This window comes from Psittacula echo (genome assembly GCF_963264785.1).
Source record: "Psittacula echo genome assembly, chromosome: 4".
Taxonomy (NCBI): Eukaryota; Metazoa; Chordata; class Aves; order Psittaciformes; family Psittacidae; genus Psittacula; species Psittacula echo.
The window spans coordinates 3,811,370-3,831,916 of NC_137738.1; the positions used below are offsets into that span (position 1 = coordinate 3,811,370).

The window sequence follows — 20,547 nt, forward strand, 5'->3', positions numbered from 1 at the left end:
AAAATACATTGCTGTCTGCCCAAGTCATTCCCTAAAAAAGGGCCAGTTGTTGAGTGGAATATTTATATTAGATTGCTTGGGTGAGCTTTTATCTAATGAGGTGGTTTGGCTTCCTTACACAGTGCTTTTATTTTATTCTTCTATTTTATTGTTATTTCATTGTTCCTTAAATGAAAATGGGAATTTATCACTCTCTGAGGGAGAAGGAAAAAGCGAACTCACGACAGGGTGCATAACAAGGTATAGGAGAATGGAGCAATGTCTGGTAGTGTCAGGAAAGCTGGGTAGTTCAGCAGAAATGTTAAGCGTAACAAAATAAATGTTTCAGGAGTCTAGTATGAGAAGTACCATGCTGATCAAAAAAATCTACAAAGATTATGTAAGGGTGTCATTTTGTTCTTAAATGAGTAACTAGAGATTAATAAAGCCCCAGTGATGTAAAATTGGCTGGCAGAAGTCAGAAACCATTTGGATCTTATAGTTGGGAGTTATTTTTTGACTGTTAAGCAAGCAGGTAAGTGTCTCTGGTGAGGTGGTCTTTTCCTCTGACTCTCCCAGTAGTTTTAGTTGGTACCATGTGTTTCTTTGAATATGATCTTGAAAGTTCCTGAGCACGTCATTGTGCCTACAGCAATGTATTACCCTGAGCAGATGGGGTCTCTTCAACACCTTATACGTTGTTTTAATCACCACAGAACAAGGCATTCTCTGATATTTCCTGTGTAGTGAGGTGTGCTGCTTAACTGAAGTCAATGAAAGCTGCAGATGTTGCAGTGCTGTGGATCGGGCAGTGTGATGAAAAAGTAGCTTGAGTCATAGGTTCAGCACTTAACCTGGCATAGGCAGGCGCTAATCCCAGGACTGAACTGCAGCATTTGGAAAATAAATTAGCTTTTAGCTGATCGTTTTTCTCTGTTGCATATATTTCTCCTTTATTTCTAAGGAACACTGCCAACTAGATTGTTTGAAATTTTTATTCTAAACTGATAATTTTATTTTTGTGTAATAAGAGTATATTAAACAATATATATTCTTTGAATCCATCGTGGGTATTTACTTGTACATGAGCTGAGTGAGATTGTCCTTATTTAAGTATTCATATTGGATGCAAGTGAACCTGAAAAGGACGGTTTTCTATTCCTGTTTTTCTGTCTCTTTGTGTTCATTTTGTAACCACGTCACTCAATATAAACTTATAGTTCTAGGTTTGTAGTCATAATTCTGATCAAAAACAGAGAATGGACACCAGGCAATTCATAAAACTTGGTATGAACAGCAGTAAACAGGAAACTGTTGTGATGGGAATTAGGTTTTACAAGGATTTTATGATGGCCTGACGTGAGTGGACTGGCAAACTATTTTTAAAGTGTCACTTTGCTGTGGATTTTAACTTTATAATTTCTGAGAAACACATAAATTTGCCATTCATTTAAAGCTGTAGTACAGAGCTGTAGACATTAATTGATGTTCTTCCAGGAACTACGAGCACTTTAACAAAGGGACTGAAAGGCTTTGTGATATCTTCTTCTAAAATTGCACTTTTCAGAAAAGCCAACTTGTTGCTTTTTCTTATCTAATAGATATATCTAGAGAACTGCTGTGTGCCCGAGTAAGTGACAGATAACTAATAAATTCTCAGAAAAAGATGCCTGAGATAGGGAAGTGATACAATCCTATTTTATCCACTCGAGTTTTGAAAATCGTAATAGGGTCACAGGATGTCACTGACAGAGTTGGAACTTGAGTACAGATTGTGGTACTTCTTGTGACTACACATTCTGGTATTGTCTTACATGGTATTCACAGATAGGTTTTCTCTAAGGTGAGAAATACATTAAAGGTGTGAGATACGGCAAGTTGAAAATCGCTCACAGTAGCAAGTAGAAAGCAAATATTTTGGTTTCAGTCTGGAAAGGAGATTATGAGCATGGGTTTCACATGGATCAGTCTTGGGTTCAATACGAGGCATTGCTCTCAGAAAAAAACAGGATGATACAGAACACCACAGGAATTTCTAGAAATAAGAGCTGCATCAAGAGATTTTCTGAATTCTTTTTCCCTATCTCCCTCTTCTTGCTACCAAATGACAATCACTTTGTCACCAAAGTAAACTTTTTCTAACGAACCATATATAACTCAGCAATGGCACCAAATGCGACGGCTGCATGCCTTCTATGAAATATGTAAATGATTTGATTTTTAATAATAAGAAATACAGCTTGGTTTAGAGGTGGAATCGGTCACAAAGATACTTAAATGTTGAAATGATGGAAGGAGGGAGGGGGTGCTTAAGCTTCTTTTCTGTTTTGTTTGTCACCAGTTCCCCTGCCCCGTTCAGCATCAGTCCCTCATTTTCCTTAGTCTCTCTTTTTGCTGTTGCTGCTCCTGTAACAGCCCATCTTGTTGTCCTTCGTGCCCCTTGCCAGATTCATTCCAGGTGAACTTTGACATTCCCAACCTGGTCTCTGCATGCTCAGAGAGTATCCACATCTCTTGTGCTTCCTTTCTATATTTGAGTTCATTTTTGTATTTGAGGTTTCTTCTTAGTCAGAAGCATCTTGTTCATCCATGTAGGCCTCTTGCTACTATTGCTTCACTTTCTGTTCGTTAAGATGGACCATTCTTGTGCTTGGAGGAGGTGATTATGGACCCCTCTTCTCTCCAGGACCATTATCCCATAGGATTCTTCTATGGGAGGAGCAAGATCCCTGAACAGACCAAAGTTTGCTCCGTGAAGCTCAGGGTTGTGATCCTGCTATTTGTCTTGCTTCATCCTTGAATGGAGTGTTCACAATTGAGCACCAAAAAATGACTGGTAGTCTAGAAAGAATGGCTTAAAAGAATGCATTCCACAAGCTAATTCTTAGGTCATGAAAAGGTGATAGAAGGCTAAGCCTTTAGAACTCTGAAAGGTGGCTTCAAGAACAGAAGTGGTAAATTGCATTATTCAGGATCGGGAAGAAGCAATGGGCCTATATTGCCGTAAATAGATTTCTGTTTAGCTTTAAAAATATCTGGAGTGGTGTAGCTGGCTAGTTGGGTCAGGCAGGATTACACTCTGTTGTGATTTGAAAACCATAAGCTGGCATGGAACAGAGTGTGAAAGAGCGGGATAGCGTGTGTGTCAGCAAAGGGTCCTCTTGACCTGCAGGATAATGTCACACTGGTCACAGATGACAATGAAGTAAATCAATTTACGTTCAAATCCCAGGCAGCATTTAAAACAAGAAAAAGAACTTGTTTGAAAGCCTCATAAGCTTAGTAAAGTGTCAGTGAGAGAAGCTTATGTTTTTGCACAGCTGCTTTTTGGGTAAAAACATGGTTTAGAATTCTTTCTACTGCTGAAAGTATTGTAAAACTTTCTAGCGTTTAGCACTGTCTCTCTATTGAGAAAGCAGAGGACAAGTTTTTGCCTTTTCTCCACCTGTTACACGCAGTGGTCACCAGCCTGTGACAAGAAGAGGCACAGCTTGCTCTCTATGCCTGTGACAACTGCAACTGTGTTTAAAAGTATAAGCTTCAAGCAATTGAGATGGATAAGAGACAGCTTTTAGTAGCATCAATCTCATCAGCACTTAGAGAAGTTACTATAGAAACTGTTAACAGCAGAAACAATAAAAGGAAATAAAAACGGAAGGGGGAGGGAATGAAGATCTTTGAGAATGTGAAGTAAAAATAAAGCAAAATAGATGTCAGTAGCTGTAGCTTGTAAGGTAAAAATAAGAAGCCTTTCTCTCAATTAAAAACAATCCTGGTTGCAGAAATTGGAGAAGGAAAGGAGCTGTGAGGCCATTATGCCCTTTCTCTGGGCTCGATGTACGATTAGGAGAGATTCCATGGCATGTTTTTAGGAGATGGTCCAGTCTTGCTGTGAAAGTCTGAAGAAGCATGACATAGTTGAGATAGGTGATGACACCTCAAAGCAAGATGACATTATAAAGCAGTTTTGGAGTTAAGTAAGTTGCAACATTTTTTCATGGTCTTTGACTGCATAGCTGGAAACTGAAGAATGTCTTGATTTGATCTGTTATTAGTTCCTATTCAAGACTAAACAGAGAATTAGATACTCTGTCTGCAGCACATGACTGTAACTTAAGGAATTTAAACTATTTTTGGCACATTTTTTAAAATGCCATTTGTATGAAAGCTGAGGTACTTAACAAGAAAAATGCAGGTTATGATAAAGATCTAGGACCACGGGATATTTTTACAACCTGCTTACACTAAAAGAAAATTAAAACAATAATAATCATAAATCTGGTTGCCATTGGTGCCTAGACTATATTGTAGTTCCTATTATCAGTGGAATAAGAACCACAAAGTAGATACAGCAGTGTCATGCAGTCCTCTTCAAATAAAACTGGGTTATGTACTTTATATTAAAAGAAATAAAAGAAAACTAAGTCATAAATTTATTCTAGTCTCATTGACATCCACAAGTAAGCAAATCTACTCTGTGTAGTGTGTTGGAATAATTTATTGTTTCCATTCTTCAGAAATAGTAGTGGGCTTTACAGAGAGGGACCTGGGCTTCTTGATGGACACCAGGTTGTCCATGAGCCAGTACAAATGTGCCCTTATGGCCGAGAAGGCCAGTGGTATCCTGGGCTGCATTAGCAAGAGCATTGCCAGCAGGTCAAGGGAAGTGATCCTCCCTCCCTATTCAGCCCTGGTGAAGCCTCATCTGGAGGACTGGGCTTCCCAGTACAAGAGAGACACGGAGCTCCTGGATCGAGTCCAGTGAAGGGCTACTAGAATGATTAAGGGTCTGAAGAATCTCCCATATGAGGAAAGGCTGAGGGAACTGGGCCTGTTCAGCCTAGAAAAGAGAAGATTAAACCAGGAAGTTCCACCTGAACATAAGGAAGAACTACTTTACTCTATTTGGAAGTATCTTGTATATAAATCATCTTACTCGTTTACTCTACAAGTGTTAACTTTGCTGATGGGGTGGGTATTTCCTGTAGCAGGGGCAGACTTAATTATTTCAAAACCAGCTGTGATTGCCAACACACCCAAAGTGCCTCAGCTAAAATTCCATAAACAGCTTTTCATTTCAGATTTGAAATTTTGAAATGTTGATTTCAAAACAGCATCTTCCTGCAGAGAACCTGTTTTTCTCCAGAAGGGATGTTAGCCCTAATAATATTGAACAAATTCAAATTCCTATGGCTACGCTCTGTTAACCTAAAGTCCCACAGTCATGCCATTGATATGTTATTTGTCATCTTGCTCTCTCATTCTTGCAAGACTACATCATCACGCACCAAAGCAGGATAGCTGTGGTGTTTAGTAATTCTGTGTGTTTAGAGCCAAACTCGCCCTTTCAGTTTTTGCCAGTAGAATGTAGGGTAAAGGCCTTTAGCCACATAAGAGTCCAGGAAGGATTCACTAGGCAAAATAGCCTGAAATTCTACCCTGCAGAGATTTGTGCTAGCCACTACAGTCCCCAAAATACTTGTGGCTGAATCTGTTCAGGTTTCTCAGGAGGTAGAGTGATCAATATGATTCCTGAAAGGCCTTCTGTACTGGAATTTCTGTGTAAAAACTGAAGATTGCTGGTTTTCCTTGAAGATAGATGAAGATTTTTCATCCATCATGCAGGCTGACTGAAACAGCTTTCCCATAGGAGAAGTTATGTCAGAAAATCTAGACATTTTCTTTCTAAAACAGAGCTTGATAGATGTGTCAGGATCATTATATATAATATGTTGTCTATGTTGCCACCAAGTTGCATTGTAAATTCACATGAGTCTTACACACGTGAACACATCATGAAAACTGGAGAGCTCTGAGTTCAAGGAACTTTTCAGTTTGAGGCAGTGCATTCAAATCCACAAGTTGTTTTTCCCAGCACCGTGAACTCAGTTGTAAGTAAAGCAGAGAGAATGTGAGATTCAGTGAACCAAAAAAAGAACAAGGAAAAAGATGATGAATATATACTAATAAGAAACAGTTCTGAAGTCTGGAATATGTGTTTCCTGTTTCCATTAGTTTGCTTCATCATAAGTACTTGGATGCACAAGCAGTCCTGGCCAAAGCTGGATGATACGTAAAGAGTGGGAAGGAGTAGGAGTTGTGTTTTGGCTTTATAAAAGATAGTCTACTATTAAATCTCAGAAGAATTGGGTTCTACAGGCATCAGTACACATGTTGACTGTCCTTTCCTTGTTCTGTTGTTCCTTATCTGGAATCCCTAGGTAGCCTCTCAACTCGTGAAGATGCTGTGAAACAATTTTTAAACAATAATATTTTTTAAAAATTCGATATATTTGATTTATCATCATCTGTTATGATTATTAGAATCATCTCACTGAAAAGCTCATGAAGAAATGAATGCATATTTAACCAGAGCAAGGCTTTGGTGTTGTGCATTAAATAAATGCAGAGAAGTAGAGCCTGTCAGGTGGGGCAAACCAGAACAGGCACAGAACTGGAAAGAATACTTACTGTGTTACCTTGTGTTTGAAGGCTGCTCCGTAAAGCAAGCAGAGATTGAATTAAGGTTATGCAGGCCATGAAAACTTGTAGAAGTAGAAATCTCACCAGTAAAACAGCCAGATCAGCTAGTGTTTATGAGTGCATAAAAAATGATAGGTGCAGTAAACTGCAGCAGATTCAAGCATCCAGAAGGTTAATAAGATAACCAGTATAGTATCATCCAAGCATTAAAATGGTGCATAACAGTCAGTGAGTAAATGTTGACTTCTGTGAAAACAAATATCTAGATTTACCCAGTATCCAAAGGATAAATAAACCTTTTCTCTAGAACAGGGGAACAGTATATGGAAAATTTTCTCAATATTACCATCTAAGTACATTGAAATATTTGTATGGTCAGCATGCATTTCAACCATGGGTTTATTTTCCCTTCTCTTCTCTCCAGTACTTAAAGGCAGGGAGGGGAGCACTGTGGTAACCCTACCTTTTTCTTCTGAGCATTTTTCCTTTGGAAACCCTGTGGCTGCACTGGTGTATGCTTTTGCATGTTTTTGCTTTTATCCCTTCCATATTTCATACCCTTTTTAAAAAGCTATAAAACTAGATGCTAAAGATACTATTTTGAAGTTAATAAGACTGTCAAAATCAACTCTGTAGTTGTTGACATAAGCTTAACAAACATGTAACCTGTTCCAGATCTCAGATGGTTGTTCTTTAAGAAAATGAACAATTAAACCTTACTGATTCATTGCACAGATTTTTAGTTATTAATGAATCTGGATTTTGGCTTTAAGATAACTATGTTTTGAATATATGTATGCATTAAATGCAAAGTCAAGAGAAGCAAATTTATGTGTTACTTCTTGGTAGTTTCTTATGTTTCAAAAAGAGAGCAACTTCAACTATTTATAAACTGTAATTAAGTTTCTTTACAACATGACTCATTCTCAACAAGCAAGTCCTTTTTCTTTTGCTTTCTTATGAGCTGTGTGGGAAAATTAGGGTTCAATCACCAAAGAATTTACTCAATGCTTAATTACCCAAAGCAGCCCTCCAAGTTCTGCTCATGTAGAGCTTTCATAAAGATGTGATTTTCCCCACATTATGGCTTTCTGAAACTTGACTTTTGAAAAATGATCTGTAAATTGTAACCCAAGAGAAAGCAGTATTTTACTATGGTATTGGCTTCTTTCTTCAGTCTGCTTCTTCGAGCTCCTCTTATGTTAACAATGTGATGCTTAGAAAAGCCAAGGTAAGACATCATCAGGATTAAATTACTTTGGGCATGGAACTAAATTGGAAACCTTTACTTTCCTGCATGAGCTAATTGTTTAAATTTTCCAAAGGAAATGTTTCTATTTCTGTGAGAGAAGGGGTAAATGGGACTTCCTCTGACATAACTTTCATTTTAAATCTGAGTTTGACAGCAAGATTTTTACCTTCATAACCAAATATTACTTTTTAACTGCATGACTTGTATAAGCCTGCGAGTTGAAGTGACTCACTTACGTAGATGAAGTTATTTTTAGGGAGATAATTTGCACTGTTTTAAAGAGAGGAAAAAAAGGAGAGAGAGTCCTACTAAAAGCTAGATCCCTCATTATAGTTTACAGAGCTCGTGAACCCAGCATCCAAGCAAAAGATGACTAAGCAAGGGGTCTATTGGTACTTTCAGGAATTTACAGACATGAGTCATCTGCTTATTTTCTGCAGACATATCACCAGGGTACTTTATGAGTCAGCTGTTATTTGGAAATAGTACTTGTATTCAACATGAACACATTTTTTTTCAGTTCTTAGGTAACTAGCATGCCAAACCAAAGCAGGCTCCTGCAATTTGCCTCGTTCAGGTGCTGATTTGCAAAAGTAGTGCCTTGTTTTTAACTGTGATACATTTTTCATGACAAAGTATAAATGTTGTCTGGGATGTAATTATGATAACACTTCCTTTGCTACCTTATCTATTGCATGAAGGCAGATCTGATTTGATATTAATGCACAGATTGAGAGTCAGATTGCCTACACGACCAAGTAAAAAGAAACATTTTCTTTTTCAACCTGCATGACTGTGAGCAGAATTTGACCTTTTATCACCTTGCTGGTGTTCACTACCAGTGGCATTTGTTTATTTTTGATGTACAGTAAAATGTTGCACCCCAAATCCAGGCATTGTGTGCCCTCACAGTGTCAATGGATGGGTACCCACGGCAACGGAAGTGAGTTCTTGCCTTCCCTTCCTACTGCTGAAATAATAGCTGGCTACCTTGAGATATGTATAACACTTTACAACTCAAGGCTATTTCCTGTTTACTGGCCTTTTAGGTGTGGTTGTGTTCCAGAATTAGGGACAGGTTTTTTCACTTGGTCTGGACCCATCTCACACCTTGTATTAAGGAAACACTTGGGTTAGAAAAATGTGAGTGGGGCAGTTTGGGATGATACTGCTGTTGGCCAGATGTGGGACGCACAATTATAAATCTCATTTGATTATCTGATTTAACAGTTTCTATTGTGAGTTATTCCTGAAAATTCCTAGACAGGTTTTGGTTAATAGAAGAAGAAAGTGTTTTCTGTTATATTTTGGTGGTACCTTTGTTGAAAGAATATCTTTATGAAAGAAAGGCTTCTTGTAAGAAATGGAAGCATCTCTGTAGTGAAAGCAATGTTCTGATTATCCATTTAAACAGTGTTTCTAGTGCTAGATACTTTCTCCTAAGTGAAAACCTGTAGCTTTAGGTAACAGGAAGAAAACTACTACTTCTTGCACCTGTTATGTATACAGAGGTTTTCAAGGGAAAGTTAGTGGAAGTTAGGAATTCGCAAATAAAAAGTTAAGGACTAAACTATTACTCAAGCGTCTTGCTAAGGTTTGTTATTCCTTTCACACAGTGACAGAATACACAAGTATGCAGAGTAGTTTTCTGTTAAGCAGTTGGTACTTAAGGCAAAAGATGCTCTAGAGGAGCAGAATTCAAGCACTCAGAGCAGTAGAAGTATATTTATAACAGTAAAATGGTGAAGTCCTTCACAGGCTGCAGCACGCACGTAACATCTGCGAGGGGAGGAGACAACTTGCTGATAAATGGCCTTGATACACCAATGTTTTTCATGGTTGTTATTTAATAATCATGTTATAAAGAGGAATTTAATAGAGCAATCTTTGAATCTAACCTTTGCTACGGCAGTGATCTGCCCTCAAATTAGCAGAACTCTGCCCATGTCATTACCGCTTAAGTATCTGCTGGAAGCTGCTGTGTGAGCTGAGTCACCAGAACTCCGGGAGTTAGCACGTGTAGCTCAGACTGGGTCATGAACTGAGCAAACGCTGTTGTCCACAGTGATTTGTTGTATTTGAGACTACAGCTGAGTCCCAGTGTTCAAACACATTCAGTTTTGCGTCCTTCACGGCTACAAATGGTTTTACTCATAGAGCTTGGAGGGTGATTTAGGAGGAAGGGAGCTGTGGTGTGGCTGATGTACATCCAAGTATTTCAGGTGTGATTAGAAGAAGCTAAAAAGTTAAGAAACTAACAGGATGACAGCATGGTAGTTGGAAAAATAAAACCTATCTTTCACCAACGGCTCAGTCTGTGAGCAGAAATTTCAGAGGAAGTACTGGAATCTCTGCTCCATGAAGTATTTAGAAGTGGAAAATACAGCACATTACCATGTGTACTGGAGAGGAGATCCTGTTGTGTCTGAGGATGGGCTTAGTCCTGTAATGTTCCTTTCACTTCAAATTCTGTTTGCACTGATTTTGCTACCTGCTTTGATTCCTACTTCAACTGTTACAACCTATTTATTAACTTAGGAGTCTTTCCTTCTCTTGAAAAAGGACTGTGAAGTGACAGAATACCAAGAACCCAGGCTAATATGAATTAATTATAATCTTATTAATTGATTTGACTCATTGCTACACCAATAGGAAAAAAATATGTAAGATTTACAGGGAGGTACTATTCCATTGCAGTGCTCTTTCGTTGTGCAGAATTAAAGAACTGAGATTTGTAAGATAACAAAAAGCGCAGTCATAGGTGCTTTATAAATGAAGTCTACACCTTTAAAAGAAATGCACATTTTTGTTGATTTTGGTGTTAGATTAGACATTTAATGTAAATAATTTGAGTATGTTGTCATAAATCAGTTTAACTGCAGATTTCTGAAGCTGGAGTAAAATTAGAGCAAGAAAATCTGAACTATTAATCTAACGATGAAAAGGTTAAAAACCAGTTTCTGACTATATTATTAACTGTTGCAGACTATTGTTTTGCCAGACCTGGCTGATCAGGAGACAGTGATAAGCAAAGGGAACTAAGAGGGTCTGATTTTTATTTTTAGCGAGGTATTTTGGGTATTAGTGACTTTGCAGTGTGTTTTTGGTTTTGTGGGTTGTTTTTTTTTGTCAGCACATTGAGATCTTTTCCAACTCATGTGACTGAATGTTTCTACATTCTTTATCAAATCGTTTAACCACTTTAGGTCTCGGATAGTTGTAAAATGAGAATGATGATGTCCATGGGGGCACCAAAATGAATTTGCTAAAGCAGATGAAGTGGAATCTCTTTCTTGAATGGAAAACACAAACAGAAAGAATTTTGTGAATTTTCAAAAGGGAAAATTTCACTGTAAAAGAAAATAACTGTTATTTTTTTCTATAACAAAATAATCATGGTGTAAACATTATGATTAACTTAGAAATACTCTAGCTAAACATTATTTAATTATGTACTTTACAGAAGCATTTTGATAAAGCAGTGTCCCATACAGTGATGTGTTGGAAACATTACTTGTAAGAAATACAGAAGTGTATTTTAATCATCAGTCCTTTTCTCTCACCTTTTAATCAATAGAAAGGAATTCTATATTCCCAATTAAAAAAAAAGGAAAAAAGATGCAATGGTGAATTTTTATGACTATTTTTTTTCTTTTCCTTTTTGTATTTCAGTTGACCTTCCCCTATACTTTCCTCGAGACCAACCAACCCTGACATTTCAGTCTGTCTACCACTTCACTAACAGTGGCCAGCTATATTCCCAGGCCCAGAAGAACTACCCTTACAGCCCCCGCTGGGATGGCAATGAAATGGCCAAGAGAGCAAAGTAAGTCTGATTGCTGTTTCCTACTAAGTATTCCATGTGTTGCATGGTTATCTGCCAGTAGAAGTTTCGTGGATTTAACTGTATTTTCCAGCATTACAAAAGCTGAACCTGGTTTTGTTGTCTGATAGTTCTAGCGTTCCCATAAATGAGTATAGACAGATACCTTATTAATCATGCGTATTATATTAGTGCCAGAGGACTGATCAAAAGAAGACTCTTTCTGCTAGGCATTGTATGGGCACAAAGTGGTGACAGTCTCTGCTCCAAAGAGCTTCTAGGGTAAGCAGACAAGATAGCCCCCAGCAGGAGTCATCTGCATGGTAGCAGTCAGTCGAGGTAGCTGCGTGATTTTGTGTGGGTGTTGGGGCGACCCTGAAGGGAAACATGTGAGATAGAGAGAGCAAGGAAGAAAAACCTGAAAGGTATGGAATTAGGCTGTAATAAAAGGACAGAGACCAGGAGGAGGTAGAGCAAACCACCCATCTGGCATAGGAGGCGGTCCTATTAGAACATGAGAAAGTTATCTGAAAGTGTGACTTTGTCTTTCTTTACTGCTTTTTCTGTTGGCTAGAAACAGAGAATCTCTGACTCTTTCCTCTTCAGTTTTTCTGCAAACTCTTATTTCAGGCCAGGGAGACACTACTTCAGTTTGAGAGTCTTCTTTAGTTAAAGATGACAGTACAGCCTCCCCATAGTGGCTCTATTGCAAGGGCAAGCTGCCATGGGCAGTGATGCCCCTTTCATATACTAGGTAAGATTTTACCTGAATGGAGCAATATGGGCAACAGCCTTGCTGTAATATTTCAATGTTAGACCAGCAAGAGATTTAAACAGGCTGGTTATCAGTTATTCAGCATGTAAAGGCATCAAACTGCATAAATAAGAAGGCATATTGGGATGAGTGTTCTGAATGACAATCAGAAGATTAAATTAAATTAGCAAGGATGCATAAATAAGAGTCAAATGAAAATTGTTCAAGCTGAGTAAATCAAATGAGTGGCATGGACAGAGACTGTAATTTGGAAATGATGGAAGTGAACAACAATTGACTGAAGCATTTGCAGATTTTATACTTTTAAATTTTATGGAGAACATCAAGTAACATTTGATTCTGGATTTTGATCCATTGTAGTAGAGTTTTTTCCCTAGTATTTGGTTTGAGAGCCTTTTTTCAATCAAATGTGTTTTTAATTTTGTGGACTCATTTCTTTTCTCTAGCAGAATATTAGGAGTATTTTGTTAAAATAAAAATGGAAGCATTGCTGGGGCTTGTTTTATAGCTGTACTACAAAATGCACTTCTTCTGCAGCTGGAAGCTTACAAGTACCTATGTGCTGTCTGCTAAGTGCATTCGTTTCTGAGTGGGTGTGTATAAGTGGACTCCTCTGCCCTGCACTTGAAATTCAGAAGTATTATAATAGTTCCTTTAAAAAGCACTAAATATGTACACTTACTATCACATGTGCGTTTTGTGAGGTTATTCGCTCTTCTCTTTGAGCCTTTGCATTTAAGTTTTACACTGGATACGTAATATGAGAAAGATGATGAGAAGCGGGGGAAGAAAGTATGCTGCAGTGTCTGAAATAACTATCATTGAGCTGCAGAGACAGAGAAGCTGCTCTAGTTAAAAGCGCTTTGCTTGCAGGAACAAGTAGTGATTCCTCAGTAGGTACCATAAATAAATCTGTATCAAGAAAAGTATGATGTTACGATACGTGTGAGCGTATTTTAAGACGGATTTTTAACACAATTGGGCACCTTATGTAAACAGTGCCTAAAATATTTGCTAGGGCTTCTTAGAATAGTTCAGTGTGTTTCAATACATCCAAATAATTTTTCGTTATATTTTTACCATCGCCACATTATGGGCCAAGAATATAGGAATATATATAGACAAGTATATGGGAACATGTATACGGAAGTATTCTAATTAAATATATTACTTCAAGCACCACGTCAAAACATCCCAAATAAAAACAGAAAAGGAAGATAAATGATTTAGCCTCCAGAAGCAATGTAATTCTGCTCAGCTGAAGTAAATTTAACCCTGGGCAAATCAGAGACAACTTGTTTGTGTTTCTAAGTACTGTCCATTAGGTTTTGCTTTTATGTAGTCTTTTTCTCTCTTAGCTAAATGGTCCCCCAGGTACTTTGCATCCTTTGAGACAGAACAGCTCTCTTTATCTTTCTGGCCCTACTGTTCTAGGGCCACAGAATCTCCCACTTGACATTCTGGTACCTGACCACATTCTCTGTCCTTGTTCTGAGACAGTTGACGGATCAGTCTGCATCTTCCTCACTGTAGCTTAAGACACTTTCAAGGATGGCTTTTACTTGCTTTTGCACCAAGTGGGTTCATTAGCTGTCCAGTCATATATTGAATGAGGGATGTATACCACATTGCTTATAGGATGTAGAAGCACCACCAGCTTTGAAATTACACCAGTCAGCAATTTCCTTGTCCTCAATTTTGGCAAGCCCTGTGTCTGTTTTCAGCAACTCAGTGCAGTCTGCTTATTCATAGGCAGAGCTGTCATAAGTTCATGCCAAAGGGACTTTGATTCTGTGCCCAGCCTTCTCCCAGGGTTGTTGGGTTTTTTTCCCAACCAGGTGAGCCCATCTAATGCCTTCAACTCAGGGCTAAACTTGAAAGTCTTGGTATCCTTGCTTATCTTTGTGGCCCCCAGCAGAGGTAGGCATCTCTTTTGAAGTTGGGACTTCACCCTTTGCTGTAGCCTTGAGACAATCAGTAGTAACTGTAAGTAGGAGCAAAATTACTCCCGTAAAATGCATGTATATAGAAGTAGATTGTATGCATTCACACTTAGGCCTAGATTTAAGAGGCAAGTTCTCAAATCACAGTATCACTTTAGGAGGAACTTCTTCATTCACAGGGAAAAACTGCTTATGTTCTTGATGGAAAAATTGGAACAATTTATGCCTGTCTGATAAAGTCCATGAAATCGAGTTTCTCTTTTTCTGTGTCTTTTTGAGCAGCGTTTAAAATCACCTGGCTCCTTTGAGGCCCAGTGACTTAGATTCCTCACTGAGAGATAGCATCTGGTAACTAAAGCTTGCTATTGTCTTAGCCCAGGGATTGCCCTCTGGCTTGATTTAATTCTAAGGGACAAATCAAGGCCTGATTAAACAGTGTGATTCCAAATGCCTCCAGATTGCTCTTTTCTTAGCTAAATGCAAAATTTTAACCTGTTCCTCCAGCTAGGAACAGGGAAGCCAAAAATTATTACCATTTTCTTACAAGCTGCTGAGATGCTGTTTCCTCTCAGTTCACATCTCAAGCTTTGCCTGTCTTAGGTAATTTATTTATATGTCTGTGGCCTCCTGTGTAAGCAGCTTCTCCGAAAGATATAGTCCTAAAATACAATAGCAAGCCTAAGAAAATACAGTAAATTATGGAAAGTTAGCAGCCTTGCTTGTGGTGTACGTGTGAAGTAAAACATCTCTGCGTGGTTTCCATGGGAAAGCTCTCTTGTTTTTTGCTTAAATAAGCATTCAAGTACATAAATGGATTCTTTAACGAACATGCAGACTCCAAGCCTGGGATTTTATGAAGGAATACAGTAAATAAAGCTTGTTTGTTTATACAAATTCAGTTCAGTTCTTAGATGCCCAATTTCTGTCTGACCCAGTGCTGCTCTGTAGACTTGGGTTACAGTCAGGGCAAGTTAAGACTCAGTTTACTCTTTTATCCTACATAAATCCTCCTGCTCCTCATTAAAAATAGCAGATGGATGGAAAACTGGTATCCCAATAAAAAGTTGTTCTGAGGGTTCATATTCTTTCTTTCAAGGGAGCTGATAAAGCTGGTTTCTGGGTAAGTGTTGTCCCTGGCCACTCACTGATGTTTGCTGAATGTGGTGTTCATTTTACATATCCCTCAGGGCTCTGCAAGAGTGAAAGCTTAAAAGGGCTCTTAGTGCTCAGCTGTATATTGGCTATTGCTCTGCCATAAGGTCTTAAGATTATGTGCAGACACATCTTGTGTGAGCTACATGTGTATCACCAGCATGGCTGCAGCTATGGTTTGTGGTCAGCATAAGCGTGCTATGATTAGGAAGTGTCAGACTAGTGCTGTAGCATTTTCAGCCTCATCAGTACCTGTTCCTTGAGTATCATCTAATTGGAAGATGAGTATCATGTGTAGATGCTAGTTGCTATTTGGCTGAAATGGTTGCTTTAAGCTCTTATGTTCCCTGGTAAGGAAAGGAAATGCATTTTTTTGGTCTAATAAAAGGATATTTGGGAAAAAAAGAAAGGAGAGTGGGATACAATTGTTGTTTTGCTGTTAAGACAAACTCAGCTATAATATGTCAAACACTTGCTCTTGTATTCAGTAAATTTGAGTGCCCCAGTGATTTTTTAATTTTATTTTGACATTAACCAGTTTTTCAACTCCTACATTTTTTTATTAAGTCAAAATTTTTTCACATTTTAGGCAGAATATCTATTACTATGTTTTAAATTCTCTTAAAGTAACAGGTTTCTCTATTTCTGTGAAACCTTTGTTTTCCATCTATACTACTTTGAATCTCGCTATACAGTTTACATGTAAACATTGCACCTTTTTTATAATCGTCTCTCCTTGATAGGTGTAATTAAGGTAATAAATCATTTGTCATTATTTGGTTTGTATTTCAGTAATTTTCCTGCTTATACATAAAAGTAGCAAATTGTATTTGCATGTGTTATGTGATTTTCATGCACATTAGGCATCTTTAATGAGTAGATTTCCAAAAACTAACTTGTTTACATTTGCATATACTCACTCACAAAGCTTTTCTCCTGAATGTCTTTGGCTCTGTTGTGCATTACCTTAAACTTAAAAAGAAACTGGGGAGAAATTTTAGAGTAAGGAACTGAAGCAGAAGACATAGGAACATCACCCTGCCGTAGCCATGTGTGCGTGTGTTTGAGCGTTTGCAAGGCTCAGAGGATGGTTTTGGAGAAGAGCAGCAGGGTAGGTACAAACTAAGGGCTGAGGTGCTGAGCTAGGTCCCTTGTTTAGCTCGTTGGTTTTCAACAGTTGCATATCAGAAACTGAACAAAAGTGATTTCCTTGCCTGAAGCAAGGCTGATGTTTTGTTGCTGCTGGTGGGCTCTTCCTCAGAGCACAAAAGGGCCAATACTCTGTGACAGCCGTAACAAGAAGAGATGTGGCGACCAGCTGTGTGAAGCTTACAAAGGAGTTAATTTGATTTTATAGATGATTAAATCAAAACTGATTTTCTGTGGGCGTGTCAGCTGACCAGAATTATATGTGAAAAGTAGAAAGGCAAATAGAAAAAAAATGATGTTTTGTTAAAATACTCAATGATTGCGTTTGTCCTGGTAGCGTGTTCTGCGGTTGATTTATCAGCAGACCTTAATAACAAAACTGTTTTGATTGTAACATATAATAGGCAAAGTAGATACAGCTTTTAATTAGAATTTCCCCTGGTTATTAGTTCATTTTTACATTATTCCTCTGTATACACTACACAATGCAGTGCATACACGTGATAGTCATGCTTCTTGAGTCATATTTTTCACGTACTTTTCTTTAAATGTCTCCTTGGATAATTAAGTCTGACTCTTAAGTTATGGTATGTTAGTTTCTGACAGGTGCCTGCCAGGGATCTTCAGTGCTGTCATGCATTATGTGGATTTCAGCCAAGACAGAAGGGCCTGGATATTTGTTTCTGGTCACTTCTTATTAAAGCTTTGACTGTGGGAAAAGAAAAGCAGCTATTTAAAGACAAGAAGTATAACTGCTATAGGAAGTGCATAGAAATAAATCTGTTAGGAAACTAGTTTTTCTGTGTTTTTATATAGACATTATGTATATGTGTGAACTGTACATATGTGCATTCCAATATATAGTAAATATTCTTTCTGCGAAAAAGGATTCTCTCATATATTGATAAGAGAAATGCACTGAAGAGATTGGAAGGGTTGGCTTGGTATAAGTGTAATATAATAGCACTTTGCTGGAAGACAACTGCTTTGTAGGAATTAAAGGCTGGAATTTCATGTACGTGGTTCTTAGATAACCATGGTTAAGTGGTGATCCAGAAATACTATGATAATCTGATTTGGCTTCATTAGAGAACTCCATTATATATATAAAGCTGATAGATCTATATTAGAGCATGGAATTATAGTTAGGAACTGATGCAAAAAAAAAGGTCTTCCCTTGCTTGAGAGAAAATGGTAGCGAGAAATACGTGGTTTTGGAAGAAGCTGAAGTTTAACAGCCCAGATAAATACTGATGCTTGATCAACTGCAAAATAAACAGCCAATTAAAAATAGTAGGTGGGCTCCATGGTCTTGTCTTTAGGGTAATATTCATAATTACTCCGTTAAACACAAAGAATGATCGTAACTAGGTCAAACTCAACTCAACACTCATTTAACCCTCTGTCATGGCTCTGTCAATAGGCAGCAGCCAGTACCTGTGGAAGAGTGTGGCAGAGCATGTAGTCATATTTTCATGGCATGTTCTACCATCTTCAAGGAATTGTATATCCAGAATTGGTATTGTTTCTGTTGGTTTCTGTTCAATAGCTCTACCTAGCTTTCCTCCTGGTTGATTGCTTTTTGTACCCACATCATAACATCACAAAATTCTATGGCAAGGGATTGCACAGAAAATGTGTGGTGTGAAGGGCAAGCTTTGTTGGCTTTTTGCATTCCTGCCTCTAGCTCTTGTATGAAAAGGCAGCAAATTAATCCACTGGTTCCCTTCATAACCTTTGTGATTTTATGAACCTCTTCATGTCTCTTCTGTCACCTTTTCTTCTGCTTTGCTCAGTCCTTCTGCAGAACCCTTTTGTATTTATGAATGCCCTTGTCCCACTTCTTTATCCCTTTACTATTTCTGTCATATTCTTTCTGAGACGGGGAACTGCATGTTACTCATATACAGTCACTATGCATTTATATGGTGAATATATCATATGAACAGTTTAACAGAAACTGTCAGGTTTGTTCTTTATTCCAGTTCTAATAACATCTGATTTGGTTTTCCACATATGGCTGAAGGTTACACCGACATTTTAGCACAAAGATCTCCTTTCTATCTGTTTTTCAGAGCCTGCATTTTTTTGTGTATGTAAAAGTAAGTCTTTTTCCTCACATATCTCCCTTTCATGTTTGTCAATATTGACTTTTCACCTGGTATCTTATCTCCCAATCTCCTTGTGCAGTTCAGAACCATCCGCAATTCCTCATAATTGTGCCTCAATTTTCCTTCTGTTATTGAATTGTTAGCATTAGCAAACCTTGCCATCTTCTTGTGCGTATTTTTGCAGGTCATGTAGGAAGACGTTGAACAGCACAGGTCAAAACACCCATTTCTGTGCAGTTCTTAGGTGACTTCACCCTGATAGTACTCATCACTCATTCCTATCTTTTTTTCCTTATCTTGACCTGCTATTTATCCACTCATGGGTCTTTTCTCCTGCTGTGGTAATTCAGTTTTTTAAAAGCCTTTGAAAAAGCTTTCCAAATACCTGTAGGAAAGTTGAGCAGTGTGTGTCACTTGGATCTTTCTTGTCCACATGGTTTTGGTATGTTAGGAAAATAAGACATTTATGAAGCATAAGTTCGATTCCTATCCAATAGATCGTATTTACTCAAGCCCACTAATGCTGGGCTTTTTATAAATGTATGGTTTCTTACAGCAGTCTCTACCAATTTGGAAGGTACAGACATGAGATTTACTGGTCCTCAGTTCCCTCTATCCTCCCAGAATTTTTTTAAATTGACATCACACTTCTCTGGTACCAAGCTGTTCTAAGCAGGAGGTTACAAGCTATTTAAGAGTTTAACTTCCTCACACTTGAGTTTCTCTAGGACTCAGGTGTGAATGTAATATGGGCCTGCTGATTTGCTTGTGTGTGTTTTGTTGATTTGTTCATCAACTTTTTGGCTGACATTTTGGTGTGAATCAGATCTTTTGGTACATCCCTTATAAAGCAGGGCTCTGGTACAGTGGCTTCTTTAAGTGCCTCCACAGTGAACTTGGATACAAAAATCCTTTCATTTATTCTTTGTGACTTTATTTCTTCTGAGCATTCTTTGTACTTTTTGACTGGCTTTTGTGCTGTTTGACAAGATATTTGGAGGGCCACGGCTAGTTTGTTCCTCATTCATTTCTGATCTGCATTTCTCTGCTTTTACCTGTAAGTGTCAAGGTTTGTTTCTGTCTGTTTTCCGCATTTGGAGAGGTCTGACTTTTTAAGAATTTCCTCTTATTTCTAGCAGCAAACATGCATCTTTTAAATAGCAAAGAGAAATAACTTCTTTAATATGTTTGATGTAATCACAGGTATGTGGCATCTCATCCCTTTCGTTCTGACTGGTTTTTCCTAATGAATATCCAAGGAGGTTTCTTTTATGTTTTGGTATGTTGCCTTCGGCCCCTGTTGATAAGCAATCTGGCAAAGCAAAGCGGATGGCATGATGAAATCACTACTTTCACCTGCAAGCAAACTTTGTTTTCAGGGATGCTGGTTGTCAGACTCGTTATGAATGCATCTGTGGTGTAACCCTTCATTTCTGCCTCTGAAGTACAATTAGAGGATTTGATAATCTCTTAAAGATCATTCAAATTCTATTATTACTTCTGTGATCTCCTCTCTTCTTGAATCTCTACACTTGTCTTTCTTTACAAGCTTCACTCCTGAATGTGGCTTTGCCCAGTCTTTTCTTCTTTTCTCTACTTCTTACATGGTCCCTGCTTCCCCCCCCCCCCCCCCCCCCCTTATTTCATTGCATTCTTCACCCTGCCTTTTATGCTCAGAAGAGATTTCTAGTTACGTCTTGTCTGGGATTGACTCTGTCCTTCAAATCTACTAAATAATTTGCTAGATAGTTGCTCTCCAACAATAGAGTTCAGCATGCATTTATGTAGCCTAGATAGAAGGAAATAGTGTGTTGAATAAACAGTATCTCTTTAAAAAGTTAACCTTTACCTGGAGTGGAAAAATATGGCTATGGCACTTC

General features: G+C 38.1%; 1 protein-coding gene across 1 annotated transcript in view; it reads left to right on the forward strand.

Annotated features, from left to right (window-relative positions):
- The window catches only part of BABAM2 (BRISC and BRCA1 A complex member 2), a gene marked incomplete at its 3' end in the record, with an annotated part of 158,877 nt that overhangs the window by 128,329 nt on the left and 10,001 nt on the right, over positions 1 to 20,547 (forward strand). The window contains exon 10 of the mRNA XM_080616680.1: positions 11,387 to 11,540. Within this exon, the coding sequence (XP_080472806.1) occupies positions 11,387 to 11,540 (154 nt within the window). The remainder of the gene's footprint in view (positions 1 to 11,386; positions 11,541 to 20,547) is intronic.